Consider the following 17,620-nt stretch of genomic DNA (forward strand, 5'->3'; position numbering starts at 1 on the left):
AAGTTTAAATGTGCCATGGCGGCCCCTCTCATGATCGCCACCTGCGTCGGAAGCCTTCTCCGACGCAGTTGCGGCTCATGAGAGGAGCCGCCGCAGCGGCTTTTAACTTAAAAGTAAACTTTGGCCGGTAGGGCCATTTTGGTGATGGAAGGCTGCGAAAACCACCGGGGCCACCGTTGCTGCTGCTGCCGCCGAGATAAGGGGAATTGGGGGAGCGGTACCGCTTACAAAGGCCGAGAAGAGTCCATTGGAGGAAGGCAGGCCTCAGTGGAGAGAAGACGGCGAGGCCAGCGGCAGCACTGCGCAGCGCTTTGCGGGCGGATGAGCAGGCAAGAGGGAGGAGAGTGAGAAGAAGATGCTGGCAGGTGCGCCTGTGCCCCCCCCTCTGAATCAGCGGCAGCAGTGAGGCGGCACTCTGGCAGTGAGTGACGGCGAGGGGGGAGTTGCTCCATGTTCTGGCCTGCCTCCGTGTTCGAAAATCGAATTCGGCACGGAGGCACACCTCACGGAGCCAGGAATCACAAAACTCTAAGTGCGCATGCGCACTTAGAGTTTTATTATATAGGATAAAAAGATTTAAATATAAAATCATGTGTGCAAATGAGGACAGAGTCTGCAGGGATGGGGGATAAATTTTGTCCCTGTGTCATTCTCTAATTGCCAGTTGGGGAAGAGGTGGGGAAAACAGATCTGAAATATTTCCAACTTGGGCTGGTAGTAACAGTGATCATTCGGGATGGGGAGAAACAGAATTAAGTAGCAGTTTCAGTTAGGGCTCCTTTTACAAAGGTGCGTTAGGGCCTTAACGCGCGGAATAGCGTGCACTAAAATGCCGCGTGCGCTAGCCGCTACCGCCTCCTCTTGAGCAGGCGGTAGTTTTTCAGCTAGCGCGCGCTAATCTGGTGCGTGCGCTAAAAACGCTAGCGCACCTTTGTAAAAGAAGCCCTTAGTGATTTCAAGTATCTGACTCTGTTTTGTGCTCTGGCCAACATACAGGCACAGTGATTGTTGAAGAAAGTATAGGCTTGTTCTACATATTAGATTTTTGGCGACAGGTTGGTTGACCATTGTTCTAATCCAGGCACAGCTTGTTATCTATAGATAACAGATCTACAAATAAGAAAAGTTCAGCTAAGCCAATACAGGCCTTTATTGTTCAAAAAAAGCTATTTTAGTTTACCAAATGTAGTTAATTTTCCCTTTGTCATTTTAGCAAAGCACTGCAATTTCCATCTTCTCCCTTCAGGAAGCATAAGGTTGAAAAGGAGCTCAAACACATCTTAAAGGAAAAGTACAGTGCTCCATGTATTTACAGTACAGTAAAACCTTCAATTGCAAGTAACTTGGTGTGCAAGTGTTTTGCAAGACAAGCAAAACATTTTATTAAATTTTAACTTGATATACAAGCAAGGTCTTGCAATACCAGTACATACAGTATTTTGTATTAAAATTTTTGGGTTATGGAGTTTCCATTATGAGGAAATTCGCTTTGATATACTTGAGTGTTTTGGATTACAATGTTTTCCGAACGAATTATGCTCACAAATCAATTACTACACTCGGGAATTTAGGCCTAGTATGGAGCAGATCAAGGAGGCCGAATCAAAGCCCTGTAACATCCAAATGACTATATGTGAACAGAAACGTTTTTTTAATCTTTTACTCCCCCCCCCATCCCCCGAAAAACCAATATCATGAAGAAAACATCACTACCAGCAAGTCGCATAGCTTTTGCCGGCAAAGTCAACTGGCGATTTCCAGTAATAACAAAACTTAAAGAATCGCTGTCAGACATAGTAAATAAGGAACAAAAACCCCCCCAAAACAAACCGCCCTCTACCAGCGGAATAAAAAGCCGCTGGTTCTTATTTCATAACCGACTCTAACCTCCCTCCTCCTGCTACCCACACTCCGCAGTTACTAAGGCAACCCCGCCCGCCCGAGAACTTTCCCCATTGGTGCACACAGCGGCGTATCCGCCCCGAGCCGCCCTCCTCGCCTCCTTCCCATTGGTCGTCGTCACGCTCCGAGCGGCGGAGAGTTTGGCGAGTCGGCGCTTGTCATCTCGCTCACACGCAGTTCTGCGCGAGTCACTGTGCGGCGTGTCTTTCTGGCTTGTGCTGCCCAACCGCACCCTCGGTGTCTCGCGCGGACCAGCCGCACCCACCTCCTCTCAGCCGGCCATGGATGCGTACAAGAGCCAGTCTCCGGAGATCTCCAGCACCGTCCCGCCGGAGCCGCGTCGTTACCCGCGGGAGCCCGAGGAGGAGGAAGAAGAGGAAGAAGAGGAGGACGAGGAGGAGGAAGACAAGCCGCGCTTCTGGGAGCAAGACGACGACGGCGAGGTGCTGGATTTGACCGGCGGCGCCGGGGATCATTCCCACCCGCCTTTCACCGTCCACTTCCCTCCTCAGCCCAGGGCAGCCGCCGCCGCCCTGCTCCCGAGATCGGAGGGAGCTGAGAAAGTCCCCGAGAGAAGTAGCCCGCAGCCGGCATCCGAGGTGCCGAGCGTGAAGCCGCCGGAGAAGAGTCCCGAGAGGAGCCCCGAGCCTCCCAGCGTAAAAATCCCCGACTGGAGCCCGGAGCCGCGCGTCAAACCCCCGGTGCCCGGTCGCATCTCGGAGGAGCCGGCCCCGCCCGCCCTGCCTCGCCGCAGGGGCCCATCCGGATCCGCAGGTGAGTGTAGCTCGTGCCCCCGGGAGCCGACGGTTCTGGCCGCAGGTAACAGTTTTGACCACTCCCCCCCCTTTTTTTTTCATGTGAGAAGACCGGGAGTCGGGACTTAATGCTTAGTTTGGGGGGGGGGAGCGCGTCACGTGAGGCGGCTCCCAGCCTGTTCTGCCATCACCCTCCAAAATTGGGATACGCCCATTATAGGACTATATACAGTACATAGCCAGAGCATCCCTGCTGTTCTGAGACCGCCCCCTTCCCTGATAGTGAGGGTGTCCCATCTACTGTTCAGAGACCCCCCCCCCTTCCCTGATAGTGAGGGTGTCCCATCCATCCTCTTGTTACTGGGAGTAAGGCGGGTGTAAGCGCTCTCCGCTCACCATTACCATCACTACCACTTTAGCCCTGGTTGTAGATGTCTTATTGTCTGGCGGTGCGAGGGTTAAATCCCTTTGCGCTTCCTATTGTTCTCGATTTTCTAGAAGTAGCTGATTGGCTGGGGCTGCTGCTGAGTGGCAGCTGATGGGGCCCTAGGGGCGGCCGCTGAGGGCGGGGTCGCTCCTCGTGAACCGCTGCATCTCCCTTTTTCCCTCGGCCCCTTTTATCCGATTTACTGTATCAGTTAATGAAAAGAACGCAGACCTTTTCTCTCAAATAGGTTTCTGCTCGAGTCTCTCCTGTGTGACGCTGTTTCTCCCCCCCCCCCCCCAATGCAGAGCTTTTGTTAGTCCGTTGGTTTGCTTGTCAGTTTGCGATACTTTCTGACTGAATTTTAGGCTATGTGAAAGCGGATGTTTCTGTATAATATGCTGACACAGAAGAATTGAAATAAAAATTGCAGCTTTTTCAAGGCGTGTGGTGGTCAACCCACTTCACTGGCTATGCAGCTAGATGGTGAGTGAACAGTGAGATCACAGGGGAGGGATGTACTTCAGCTTAAGGTTCTAGTTTATGAGGGTTGCTAGAATAAGCATAATGCTCTGACCTTTAAACTATCTGGATTTGGTTCTGTGAAAGTACCAGAAAGTTATACATAAAAGTAGGTGGTTGTTAGTTATTTCCAGGTATTCCTGAGTTACACCCAAATAATGTAATATTTATAGGTTGCATTAACTGATTTATAGCCAGCCAGTTTGCTTAGACTATGTAGTTCAGGAATTTGGTGGGTCAAAAGGCCTTGATACAGCTGTGCTAAGGCTCAAACCTTACTAAAATATTTTTGAGGTGAGTTCAAAAGAGCTAAAGGACAATACATATCATAGTTTGACTCTTTCCTATGTGTTACTGTGTGTAATAGGAAGTACGTATGTTAGAGCCCCTCAGAATGGCATTCAGAACTAGTACTTGCCTATTGGCAAGTGCTGGCTGGGTACTCTCTCCACTGCCTATAGAAATATGATAGCAGATAAAGGCCAGATGACCCATCCAGTCTGTCCATCTGCAGCATTCACTATCTCCTCCTCTCCCTAAGGCTGGGGTGTCAAATGTCAGTCCTCGAGGGCCGCAATCCAGTCGGGTTTTCAGGATTTCCCCAATGAATATGCATGAGATCTATTTTCATGCACTGCTTTCATTGTATGCTAATAGATCTCAGAACTATGGGACCTGCGCCTTCTTAGATGTGCACAGACCCCAGGGGAAGGCTCTTAGGGTGATGATGGAGAGAAATTTACCACATTTAAAGAATACAACTAAAGTGTTGTAAGTTGTGTTCTATCTTGGAAAGTGGGAGGCATAACTTCTCCAATTAAAAGAGATTCAAGATATTGGTTGCCCTAAAGTGGCATAAGGGCGATATAGCATGTCTGCAAGAAAAACAGAAGATTATTTGATAGTGCTCATCTTAAATTAAAGCGTAGCTGGGTAGGCCAAGTTTTATTTCATCTACTGGTAGACATGGAGGAGTTGCATGGAGGAAATATACAGTAAGATCTTGGCAAGACAGAGCTTGGATCTCCAATACATGATGTGCCTAGGAAATGACCACCTGAAATACTGTCTTAGCAGGGAGGTCTTTCAGAATGGACTTACATAAGAATATAAAAATAGTCTTACTTGGTCAGACCAAAGGCCCATCAAGTAAAAAAAGAAGAAAAAACCAGGCAATTTTTCAAACCCTCCCCGTAACACTAGCCTGAACTAGCAGCAGCACCGCTCTCTCCTTATTGTAATTTGCCTGACTGCTGCCATAGCTTTATCGAGTCAATTCCCTTCTACAGCCTCGGGGATTTTGCTAGGCTGCCCCCATCTCCAATGATGCAACTTCCTTCTTCCTCAGAAGCAGGACGGCCTAGAAGAGGCACCAAGGCTGCTGGAGGGAATTGACTCACTAAAACTAGGGTAGCAGTCAGGCAAATTACAATAAGGAGAGAGCAGTGCTGCTGTTAGTCCAGGCTAGTGTTACGGGGCGGGTTTGAAAAATCGCCTGTTTTTTTTTTGTTGTTGTTGTTGTTGGGTTTTTTTTTCTTCTTTTTTTACTTTATTTGGCCGGAGTCGTTCAGACTGTGCCAAGCCGGTGAGAGCCTGTTAATCGGGAGTGGTGCCGATGGACCTGGGTGATAAGAGGGAGGGGTGCTGATAGAAGGCGAGGAAAAGAGGAGAGGAGGGAGTGATGCTGCTAGATCTGGGAGGTGAGTAGGTAAGGTACTGCTTCTAGCCAGAGGGGAGGAAAAGGGAAGAGAGAGGAGCTCTGCTAGTCGGAGAGGAGAGGTGCTGCAGCTAGTCAGTGGGGGACATGGAAGTAGAGGGGAGAGAGAGGTGCTGTTGGAACTGAGTGGTGGAGGGAGGCGAGAGGGAGAGGTGCTGCTGGTTTGGGAACAGAGGAGAGTGCTGATGGACTTAAAATGGAAGAGGGAAAGCTGCAGCAGGACTGAGGGGAGAGCAGTGGAGAAGGAGAATGGATGCGGAAGAGCAGAGGTGGAGAGTGAGAGGGGATGAGGGAAGAGAAATGCTACTGCTGCTGCACCCAATTGGGGAGAGAGAGGGAAGGAGGGAGAAGGAAGACCAGGAAGGGAGAGGATAGGAAAGAGAGATGCCAAGGCCATAGGAAGGAGGGAAAGGAAAGGCAACACTAGACCATGGAGGGAGATATCAGGGCATGGGGGAGGGGGAAGGAGATGGATGCCAGACCAGGAGAAAGGAAGGAAGGAGAGAGAGAAGATGCCAGATAATGGAGGGGGAGATGAGAGAGATGCCAGGGCAAGGGGGAGGGAAGGGAAACTAAGGAGACAAATGCCAGGCCAGAGGGAAAGGAAGAAGAGGTGCCAGAGCAGAGAAGGAGAGATAGGAGATGAGAGCGATGCCAGGGCATGGGGGGAGGGAAGGGAAGGAGATAGAGATACCAGACTATGGGGTGGAGTGGGAAGGAAGGAAAGGAGAAGAGAGATATGCCAGAGCATAGGGGAAGGGGTGGAGACAGAAAAATGGAGAGGGGATGAAGCTGAAATGAATCATGTACAAAGGAGAGAAAGGGCACAGGATATACAGTTTACTGAAGGGACATAAAAAGAGGGGACATGCCGTATGGAAGAGAGAGGGCGGACACTGGATGGAAAGGACAGATAGAGGGTGGACAGTAGATGGAAGGGGTAGAGAGAGAGCAGAGGCTGGGTGGAAGGGGCAAAGATAGAGGGCAGATGTTGCATGGAAGGGAGAGAGGACAAACATATAGAAAGAAAAGAGCGAAGAGAAGATGATTAAAGCAGAAACTACAAAAGGTAGAAATAATTTTTTTGTTGTTGCTTTATAAATAGGAAATGGAAATGAGGCAATTTCTTTTGGACTAAACCTCTTTCCTCTGGTCAGAACAGGATACCAACTGTATACTGTACTGTCTTGAAGAAAGATTTGGCCTTTGAAAGCTAATTGAAAAATGGATTAGTACAATAAAATGGTATTTTCTTATTTCTCGTTATTTGTTTTATTTCTATTTGTTAATTTTTAAAGTGGCGATTGTTATGTATCAGTTTTTTCAAATTTACATCTACTATCTTTATATTTTGCACAGTATTAGGGGACATGTGTCACTGTTTCTGTGGTGTTGCATTAGTTTAACTTTTGTCTACATATTTCTATTTTTTGTTTGTGATTATTCCATATTGGGCGAGAGTGTGTTTCTGTGTTCTGTGTGTATGAAAAAGACATGGTTTTCTGTTAGCATTGACTGTGCAGGATCTGGTTTGTTTAGTTTTACATGTGTTGGTGTTCTAGTGCTCACTGCAGTGTTTAAAATTCTACCTTTTCCTAGGTGCACCCTTGTGTGGCTAAAAATAACTTTTTTATATAGAGGAGGGGGTTGTTAAAAAATGAACAGTATTGGCTGTCATATATACTAGGTACGCCACTGGATTTAATGACCCTATTCTAATCACCAAATTTCCCTGTCCCGCCCTACCCGGCTAGGGACAGGGAAATTTTTTCATGCCACCCGGCTGGAAAAAATTTCTGGGGAGAACACTGTCTATGTGCATGCACTGCTTTCAATACATATTCATTAGGGAAATCCTGAAAACCTGACTGGATTGTGGCCCTCAAGGAGGGACTTTGAGATCCCTGCTCCAGAGCATATGTCCTCTCATTCCGGAGTTTCCTTTGAAATAAAAGATTTGCCTCTTTGCATTTATGCGATGTAGGTATTTAAATGTGTCTATCATATCTCCCCTCTCCCTCCTTTCCTCCAAAGTATACCTGTTGAGATCTTAAGTCTGTTCCCATAGGCCTTATGACATAGACCATAAACTACTGTTGTTGTCTTCCTGTTGACCGACTCCATCTTGTTTATATCTTTTTGAAAGTGCAGTCTCCAGAATTATACACAGACACAGTATTCTAAATGAGAGCTTACTAGAGTCTTATACAGGGGCATCAATGCATGACCTTGCATTTTTTAGCATTAAATCTTAGCTGGCAAATTTCAGACCATTCCTCAAGGTTTTTACCAGGTTCCTCCTCATGTTTTCCATACCATCAGTGGTGTCTACTCTATTGTAGATTTTGGTATCATCTGTAAAGAGTAGTGCTGCCCGATTCAGGAAAAAAATTTCGATTCGATTCAGCCCATTGAATCAATTTTTTGATTTGATTCGATTTTCCTACCCAATTGGGTGTTTTTTCCAAACATCCTGGTGGGTTTATTTTATAGCCTCTTCACCCCCTTTGCCTTCTCCTAACCACACTGGCGCTATGGTGTAAACAAAATAAACAAACAAAAAAGACTTTTTCTCTCTCTGTTAAATCCTAGCTCACGTTTGCGGTCTATCACCAGCTTTGGCAGAATACATGTTTCAAATATGACATTGTAATCATAAAACAGAAAATAAAATTAGTTTTTCTACCTTTTGTTGTCTGGTCATTATTCAGATCTAGTTGGTCCCCCGCTCTGGTTGTCTTCTGATAACTTGCTTGCCAGGGTCTCCTTCTTTCTTCTTTCTCCGTGCTAACCATTCATCTGCCATATCTGTCCTCCCCTTCCGTTTCCCTTCCCTCCCCTGGAGGTCTGGCATCTTTCCTTTTTTTCGTCTCCATCCACAGATCCACCTTTTCTCAACTACTCTTTCATCCAGCATCTCTCCCTCCTTCCCCACCACCCCAGGGTCCACCATCTCTCCCTTTCTTTTCCCAACTACCCTCATATCCAGTATCTCTATCCGCCCTCCACACCATCCCTTGTGTCCAACTTCTCTCCCTTTCGGTTCCTTCCCTCCTTAAATCCCATTGTCTTCCATCTCTCTCCCTCTCCTCTGTTTTTAGACCCATTATTTCTCTCCTACCCCAAGTCTGGCATATGCACGTCTCTTTGAACCCCCCTCCCTCCATGTAATTCTACACCAGGGACCCCCCCGAAGGCCTGCCCCCCACCCCTGAAGGCCTGTGCCACCATACCTGAAGGTCTGGCCCCTTGTAGACCTGCACCCTCCTGCCCAGGCTATCCCACCATGCCCTGCCCGCATGTACCATTTTCTTATTTACCGTACTTCTTTTCCCCTTCTTGCTTCTCTACTTCTCCTCTTCACTGTTCTCTTTCTTTCCCTTTCTCTGCTCATTCCATCCCTCTCTCCAAATACTCTTTATCTTCTTTCCAACCCTATATTTCTCTCCTTGTCTCCTTTCTCATTCTAATCCTTCATTCAGTACTTTTTCACTCCTTGCCTCCTTCCCCTCAGCTCTCCTCTCAGGCTGCCTACACTTGAGATCTCTTTTTTTTTTTTTAAATCATGCAGCAGTCTGATGGCAGCAGAAGAAATGCTGTGCTGCTGTGAGCCCAGTTATGGCATCCCTCCCTCCCCCCGAAGCCTGCCTGCCTTCCCCCAAGCCGACCTGCTACCGATTCGGCCTCCCGCCATTCACCCGCTGCCCACAGCCGCTGCTAGCTGAATCCAGTTAGCACACACCCCCTGCTGCTGCCGCCGCAACTCCAAAAGGGCCAGGCGCGTACAGCGATTGCACCCGCCGATCCATAAGCCTTCCCCCAACATCAATTCTGACGGAGAGAAGGCTTATGGGCCAGCAGCGTACAATCGCTGCACGCGCCTGGCCCTTTTGGAGCAGCAGCAGCGAGCGGAATTAAATTGAGCTGGTGGACGAGTCGCAAGTAAGCAAGCAGCAACACAGAAACACCACTGCCGCTTGCACTCATCGTAGAAGTGCATCGGGCCCACCCTTTAATCCGGCCTGGGATGCGCGGGAGGCTAGGGGAGAAGCTGGAAACCAGCACTTCCCAACTGACCCTTCCCCCTAGCCCTCTAAAGCAGCAGCCGGCCAGCAAGAGGCAGCGCTGCTGCTCCTTCTTTAGGGGGCGAGGGGGGGGAGAGTCAGTAAGCGAATCGGGAGGCTGATTTTTTTTGTTTGTTTGTTTTTGTTTTGAATCGATTCAAATTGATTCACCCGAAGTGAATCGGTGAATCGATTCGAATCGTGAATCGGGCAGCACTAGTAAAGAGGCAGATCTTACCAGTCAGCCCTTCAGCAATATCATTTGATAAATTTCAAACAATTCTTTTAGTACCCTTGGAGCAATGTGGTACAGTATCTGATGGATAATGATCTTAAAATGTATTCTTTACTGAATAGGCAGCCAGTGTAACTGTTTCAATATAGGAGATATATGCGAGCTCCTAGGAACCACAGAAGTTAGACTCACCGGCCCATAGTTCTATACCTTTTCTTTGGTTCCACATTTGTGGGGAAGGACCACACCACCATTATCCAATCCTCTGATACCGCACCCTGACTCTAGGGAAGCATTGAAAAGGTCAGCCAGTGGAGACACAAGAACTTCCCTAAGTTCCCTCAGTACCCTCTGATATACACAATTTGGCCCCATCTTTTTATCCACCTTTAGGTCTAGACCAGTGTATCGCAAATTGTTCCATGGCACACTAGTGTGCCTCCTGAGGTTTCAGGTGTGCCGTGGCACACTGGGGAGGAGGAGAGGCGCCCGTTTACTATCTACAGGAGGTGCCTCTAGTGGTGAGAGGTACGACCTGTAGGCAATCAGCCTCTCCTTCTCTCCGGCCCTCTTCCCTGCCAGCACCCCCCCCCCCCCCTCACTGGTATCTCAGGACCCGTCTGAAGGGCCTTCATGCATGCACGCACCTCGATGTGATGACATCACACATGCATGTGACATCATCACGGTGACTCCCGCACACTTCCTGGAGCCTTGAGCTGTGGCCACTACCTTTAGTGTGCTGCAGCTCTTGAAAGTTTGCAGGACACTGTTCTAGACCTTAAAAATATTGTATGGGAGTGTTAAGTACCTGAAATTACTCAATTTTTCTGAATTCTGTTCTGATCTAAAAGCAATGCCATCAGTGGTTGGGCATTAAACTATTCATGTGTCTGCTTCTGTGATGATCACCCTGAGGCAATTTAATAAATAGCAACAAATACATTGCTACAGAGCCCTCCTTTTGCAAGAGAAAATAGTCTTCAGTTTCCATCTCATTTGCCTATGCATTTCTGGCATTCAGGCTGCAACTTTCTCTTTACCATTCTGTTAAATGTGTGCATTTAATGTTTTGCCTTGAGTCAATTTTAAGAGTAAGTAAGCTTTATTCAGAAAAGCTACATGGGCCAGTTCACTTTTTCAGCGTAATGTCATATAATTGAAAGACTACTATATTATTAGTATTCAGACTTGACAGACTAAGCAAATGGATTCAAGTAGCTAGATCCTTTTCTTAAATTAAGGAGCAGAATTAAAAAGTAATTTTTTTTAAACAGGCAATTTAAGTATTAAGTATTTAGATTTGCCTAATGGAAATATTGAGCCTTCAGTGCAAAGGCAGCTATGCTACCTAAGTTCTTGGTAGTTTTGGTCATGGGAAGGGAAACTTTCAGGCTTTTTTTTTTTTTTTTTTAATAAAGCTTTGCTGAAAAGCACCCTGATGGGGAGGGCAGTGTGTGTTGGCTGATCATATGCAGTGCAGAGTTAGTGCTAGCCAGGGATCTCAAAGTCCCCCCTTGAGGGCTGCAATCCAGTCGGGTTTTCAGGATTTCCCCAATGAATATGCATTGAAAGCAGTGCATGTATATTCATTGGGGAAATCCTGAAAACCCGACTGGATTGCGGCCCTCAAGGAGGGACTTTGAGATCCCTGTGCTAGACTACCATGGATAATGTTTCACCCATCAATTTTTTAAAGGGAAATTTGTGAGCTATTTCCATAGGGATTCTAAATTGTTTCTTGCCACAGCCCAGACTGCTTTGTACATTTCTCTTCACTCTTTAATATTGATCTGACATGAGAACCTTGATATTCATCATGGGTAAATATGACTCTTTTTTTTTTTTTTTTCTGTTTTGCCTAGCTGCCCTCCAGAATTCATTCATCCCTCCCCCATTTCATATAATCTTTCCTGCTAATATTCAGAACTGCTCTTAAAACACCACATTCGTTCTTTGTACAAGGGACCGCTGAAAAGTTTTCAGCCCAACAAAGAAGAGTGACGTGGAGCCATGAAACTTACAAGTTATTCCACACTTTTCTTGACACTTTTTGTTTCAATGATATGAAATGAAGTGTCAAGGAAAGTGTGGAATAACTTGACTTGGATGTGATTGTATGTGATGATCCCCCCCCCCCGTCTCCCTCCTCTCCCCCTTCTTCCTCCTTGTAGTTCGTAATTCTATGATCAATTTGGAATGTAACCACTTGTAACTTCTTTCTCCTTGCTGTTCGCAACTCTATGATCAATTTGGCATGTAACCTCTTGTAATTTGTTCTAACCAATGTGAACCGCCTAGAACTCTTCTGGGTATGGCGATATACAAAAATAAAGTTATTATTATTATTATTATTATTAAGGTGGCCAAACAGTTGAAAAGGTGATGGCAAAAGCTAGAAGGATGCTAGGATGCATAGGGAAGAGGGTCAGTAGTAAAAAGGAGGTATTGATGCTTCTGAATAAGACTGGTGAGACTTTTATTTAGAATATTGTGTAGAATTCTAGAAGACCACACCTTCAAAAAGATATAAAAAGGATAGAATCACTCCAGAGGAAGGTTACTAAAATGGTACGTGGTCTTCGTCATAAGGCGTATGGGGACAAACTTAAAGATCTCAATATACATACTTTGGAGGAAAGGCGGGAGAGGGGAGATACGATAAAGATGTTTAAATACCTACGTAATGTAAATGCGCATGAGTCGAGTCTCTTTCATTTGAAATGAAGCTCTAGAACAGTGGGTCTCAAACTCGCAGCCCAGGGTCCACATGCGGCCTGCCAGGTACTATTTTGAGGCCCTTGGTATGTTTATCATAATTACAAAAGTAAAATAAAACAATTTCTTGATCATAGTAACATAGTAACATAGTAGATGACGGCAGATAAAGACCCGAATGGTCCATCCAGTCTGCCCAACCTGATTCAATTTTAAATTTTTTTTTTTTTCTTCTTAGCTATTTCTGGGCGAGAATCCAAAGCTTTACCCGGTACTGTGCTTGGGTTCCAACTGCCGAAATCTCTGTTAAGACTTACTCCAGCCCATCTACACCCTCCCAGCCATTGAAGCCCTCCCCTGCCCATCCTCCTCCAAACGGCCATACACAGACACAGACCGTACAAGTCTGCCCAGTAACTGGCCTAGTTCAATCTTTAATATTATTTTCTGATTCTAAATCTTCTGTGTTCATCCCACGCTTCTTTGAACTCAGTCACAGTTTTACTCTCCACCACCTCTCTCGGGAGCGCATTCCAGTCATCCACCACCCTCTCCGTAAAGTAGAATTTCCTAACATTGCCCCTGAATCTACCACCCCTCAACCTCAAATTATGTCCTCTGGTTTTACCATTTTCCTTTCTCTGGAAAAGATTTTGTTCTACGTTAATACCCTTTAAGTATTTGAACGTCTGAATCATATCTCCCCTGTCTCTCCTTTCCTCTTTAACTATAAATGACAATATTATTATTAAGACTTAGCCAAAAGGAAAGATTTATAAACTATGAAGAGTTTTACCTCATGCAAAATTGTCATTTCTTTAATAAGACATTAACTATTTTTTTCTGAGGCCCTCCAAGTACCTACAAATCCAAAATGTGGCCCTGCAAAAGAGTTTGAGTTTGAGACCTCTGCTCTAGAATGAGAGGGCATAGGTGAAGTTAAGAGGTGATAGGCTCGGGAATAATCTAAGGAAATACTTTTTTACAGAGAGGGTGGTAGATGCACGGAACAGTCTCCCGAAGAGGTGGTGATGACAAAGATTGTGTCTGAATTCAAGAAAGTGTGATATAGGCACATGGGTTCTCTTAGAGAGAGGAAGAGATAATGGTTACTGCGGATGGGCAGACTGGGTGGGCCATTTGGTCTTTATCTGCAGTCGTATTTCTTGGGTGGACTGAGAACTTTTCAGTGGCCCCTCATATAAGTTCTTGTTTCACTTCCTTTTCTTATGATGGAGATCATGTATGTATGTAGAAGACTTTTTTCTTTAACTTTAAATCTAAATTCAGTGCTCATGGGGCAGTGTCTCCAAATGGTTAAGTTTAATGTATACTGTAACAGTAATGAACTGCTAAGGCAGTGTCTAGCAAACTTTGAGCTGTGGCACACTAAACTGGTGGCCGCGGCTTGAGGGCACCCAGAAGTGCGTGGACGTTGCCGTGATGGTGTCGCACCGCATGCGCGAAGGGCCTCCAGATGGGGCCCCGAGTCGCCAGTGGGGGTTGCTGAAAAAAGACACCAGAGAGGAGGAGAGACGCTGGTGGTGGCTGGCTGCCTACAGGATGTGCTTCTTGCCACGAGAGACACATTCTGTAGTCAGTCAGTCGGTGCTGGCGCCTTTCCTCCTTCCTGGTGTCTTGTGGTACACCTGAAATCGCATGCGTCACACAGTTTGTGATACACTGCTCTAAGGCTAAGGAGAGCTTGCTGATTTTATTTTTGGATTTAATAAAAACAAAAAACCCTCTTGCCTTGCTTTAATGAAAAACTCTATGCAGGGTACCTTTAACATTGATTGCAAGCTTGGGGCACTAGTTTGCAATCACTCATATTTTTCTAAATGGCTGTTTTTGAAAAGAGAAACAAAGAGGTAGTTTTTACCATGTGCCAAAAAAAATCCACTATTATCTACAATTAAAAAAGGTGTCCAGATTTCTTAGAAACCTTAGTACTATGATGACTGTGTTAGGATGAGGCCTTATCAAAGTATAGGATAGCAAGCTCATGTTTCATTCTTAACCTTTTTTGAGTCAGACTCCTTTAAGAATCTGATGAAAGCTATGGATCCTCTTCCCCAGAAATATAACATAACATTTATAGATCACATTACCCTTCAGATCTAAGTGGTTTAACAAAAGTAAAATACTGCTGCAACACAGAATGAAATACTTTTTCAATCTTTCAAAAACACAACTTTGCATACAATAAATATAATGTACTTTATCGAGATTTGATTGTCTCATTCATATGACGTACACAAAGTATTCTTAAACTTTAAACAACAAAACCCCCACCCCTTTTGTATGCAAAAAAGTAATAGCCACTCATTATAATTATGAAATACAATCCTTTTGTGCAAATTAAAGCAGATCTACCACTATTACTAAGCGTTCTACTACCATTACTACTATATCTGCGAGAAAAATCAATAGTACCAGGCTGTATAGTGAGCGGACTGCTGGGCACGATGGACCACTGGTCTGACCCAGCAGCCGCAATTCTTATGTTCTAAATGTTAATTTTTATCTTAACCTCACGGATCCCTTGAAACCTATCCATGGACCCCAGGTTAATATCCTTGTTCTAGATCAGTGGTCTCAAACAGGCGGCCCGCTAGGTACTATTTTGAGGCCCTCGGTATGCTTATCATAATCACAAAAGTAAAATAAAACAGTTTCTTGATCATATGTCTCTTTAGCTATAAATTACAATATTATTATTAAGATCTAGCCAAAAGGAAAGATTTATAAACTTTAAAGAGTTGCCAGACTTGATGGACCTAAGGTCTGATTCAGTGAAGGCATTTCTTATGTTCTTATGGAAAATTGTTATTTCTTTAATAAGACATTAATTATTTTTTTATGAGGCCCTCCCAAGTACCTACAAATCCAAAATGTGGCCCTGCAAAGGGTTTGAGTTTGAGACCACTGTTCTAGATCTTACCAGTGCAAAGCAAAGAATGAAGGAGCATCCCTAACCATTACTCAGTGCAGGTCCAAAAAAAATCAGTCTGCCTCTTAGAATGTAGGGTTTAATTTAGTTGCTAAATATTTCTATACTAAATTTTTAAAGATACTTTATAGAGCCAAAGGAGAGCACTTTTAATCAAGGAAACTGCAGTGTCAAAGTAGGAACAGAACATTGTTTGAGTTTATTTTATAAAAGGGAACTAAATGGTTTCTTATATCCATCCATAATTTGTTCTAATTTTACCCCCTCTTTTACTAAGCCGTGGTAGAGGTTTCTACTGCAGCCTGGGGTGCTAAATGTCCAACGCTGCTTCGACACTCATGGAATTAATTGTAGGAGCAGCATTGGAGCATTTAATGCCCCAAGCTATGGTAGAAACCTCTATTGCGGCTTAGTAAAGGAGGGCCTTAATGCACTTTCTTTGAACAAGAGCCCCATTGCAGAGTGGTGGGCATTTGAACCTTCTCAGTTGTGTACAGTTGATGATAAACAAAAAAAAATTTGAAATTGTAAAAGGTTATCCATCCTCTGTGCCCCCAAAACTGACGACTATGCTTCCAATTTATTTACTTTGCCTGTAACATAATCAAGGAGATCACTGACCTTTCAAATTTAGAATTGAGTTTTATCCACAAAATTAGATCTTTAAGCTTTTTTAGCCATTAAAACAGACAATTACATGTTCTGTTCAGCTGTTCACAGTCGGTGGCATGACTCATGTCTCTGCCCAAGCTCAGAAATGGAGTGTGACATGTGGATTCCTACACAAAGCATCCTCTTGGGATTCCCCGCAGTGAGGCCACACCATCTGAATGCAATTCTCAGGAACTCTTCATGTTCAGACTTGGAGTCTGAAGCTATAAATAATTCAAAAGCAAAAACATCGAGCTGTGGACTTGTGGACCCTCTTATCCTGCATGTATGTAGCCTATCCTGGATGAGGAATTTAACTTTCACATTAAGCATATGAAAGCTGATGTGATGTAATAAACTATGCTGTTCTTTAGTGTGGCAGATTAATGTTTGCATAGTTTTATCTGCATTGATTAGTACCAGATGTATCAAGGAGGGGATGGAGGGATTTGGATTTAGCTCGCAGCTTTTTCAGTAGTAGCTTAGATAAGTCAGGTGTACTAGATATTTTTCCCTGTGTATGGTGGGCTTAGTTTATCTGTACGTGAGACAATGGATGATCACAGAGCAGCAGCGAGATTTGAATTTTCCTGTTTCTCTGCCTATTGCTTTAGTGCTACTCCTAGGGTTAATTTTGCACAAAAGTGTATTTGTTGAAAAATTCAACAGCATTTGCATAAAATTTCCACATCCTAAGGCTTGACATTTTCTCCTGTTTCCCGCTACTAGTTCCAGTTTCCTCGGTGACACACTCATTCCTTCCTCCTACCCCTTCTGCCCCGTCTACCCAACTGTCTTCTACCCCTTCCCAATTCTAACTGATGTAACCTCACTGTCCTTACAGCACGTCTTTTTGCACACCATCTTGAACTGAAAAGGGATATGACGGGATATAAATAAAGCTATTATCCCAGGACAAGCAGGCAGCATATTCTCACATATGGGTGACGTCAACCACGGAGCCCTGATGTGGACAGCTTCACAAGCAGACTTACGTGAAGAACTTTTAGAAAGTTTGCAACTGTCGCACTGCGCATGCATGAGTGCCTTCCCGCCCAGTGTAGGACACGCATCTCAGTTTTACGTTTTCTGCGGAGCTGAGAAGCCCTCGTTTCAAGGCTCTGTGCGAAAGTTAGTTCTACTCGTGCCTGGATTCTTTTTCCAGATGAGATGGCCACTTTGGCCAGGCAGTATTACAAAATTTATTCTCTTTAATTGCCAACACTCCCACTATCCCATTCTGGATAGCTTGAAGGTCACCCATACGTTGAGAATATGTTGCCTGCTTGTCCTGGGATAAAGCAGTTAACTTACCATAACAGGTGTTATCCAGGGGCAGCAGGCAGATATTCTCACAACCCACCCAACTCCCCTAGTTGGTTTCTTAGCTAGCTATCTGAACTGAGGAGATACTGAGGAGACACACGCCCTATGGCAGGCGGGAAGGCACTCACGCATGCGCGGTGTGGCAGTCGTGAACTTTCTAAAAGTTCTTCAAGCAAGTCTGCTTGTGAAGCTGTCCACATCGGGGCTCCGTGATTGACGTCACTCATATGTGAGAATATCCGCCTGCTGTCCCTGGATAACACCTGTTAAGGTAAGTAACTGTGCTTTATTATTATTGTCTGCCTTCCTCCCCCTTCTTTGCATTGATGGAGCTGGCTGTCCCCCCTCAGATC

The 17,620-nt window shown here is 45.1% G+C and overlaps 1 protein-coding gene across 3 annotated transcripts in view; it reads left to right on the top strand.

Moving 5' to 3' along the window:
* The first annotated feature begins 2,012 nt into the window (after positions 1–2,012).
* Positions 2,013–17,620, top strand: part of RTN4 (reticulon 4) — a 165,007-nt gene continuing 149,399 nt past the window's right edge. Inside the window, exon 1 of one of the 3 annotated variants that reach the window (XM_033936833.1) lies at positions 2,013–2,676. In XM_033936833.1, coding sequence (XP_033792724.1) covers positions 2,184–2,676 — 493 coding nt within the window. In that variant the 5' untranslated portion in view covers positions 2,013–2,183. Of the gene's footprint in view, positions 2,677–3,539; positions 3,568–17,620 lie in introns of those variants that run through there. The other 2 variants (XM_033936835.1, XM_033936834.1) reach the window with 2 other exon arrangements.

This window comes from Geotrypetes seraphini, chromosome 3, assembly GCF_902459505.1.
Source record: "Geotrypetes seraphini chromosome 3, aGeoSer1.1, whole genome shotgun sequence".
In the NCBI taxonomy this organism is placed as follows: domain Eukaryota; kingdom Metazoa; phylum Chordata; class Amphibia; order Gymnophiona; family Dermophiidae; genus Geotrypetes; species Geotrypetes seraphini.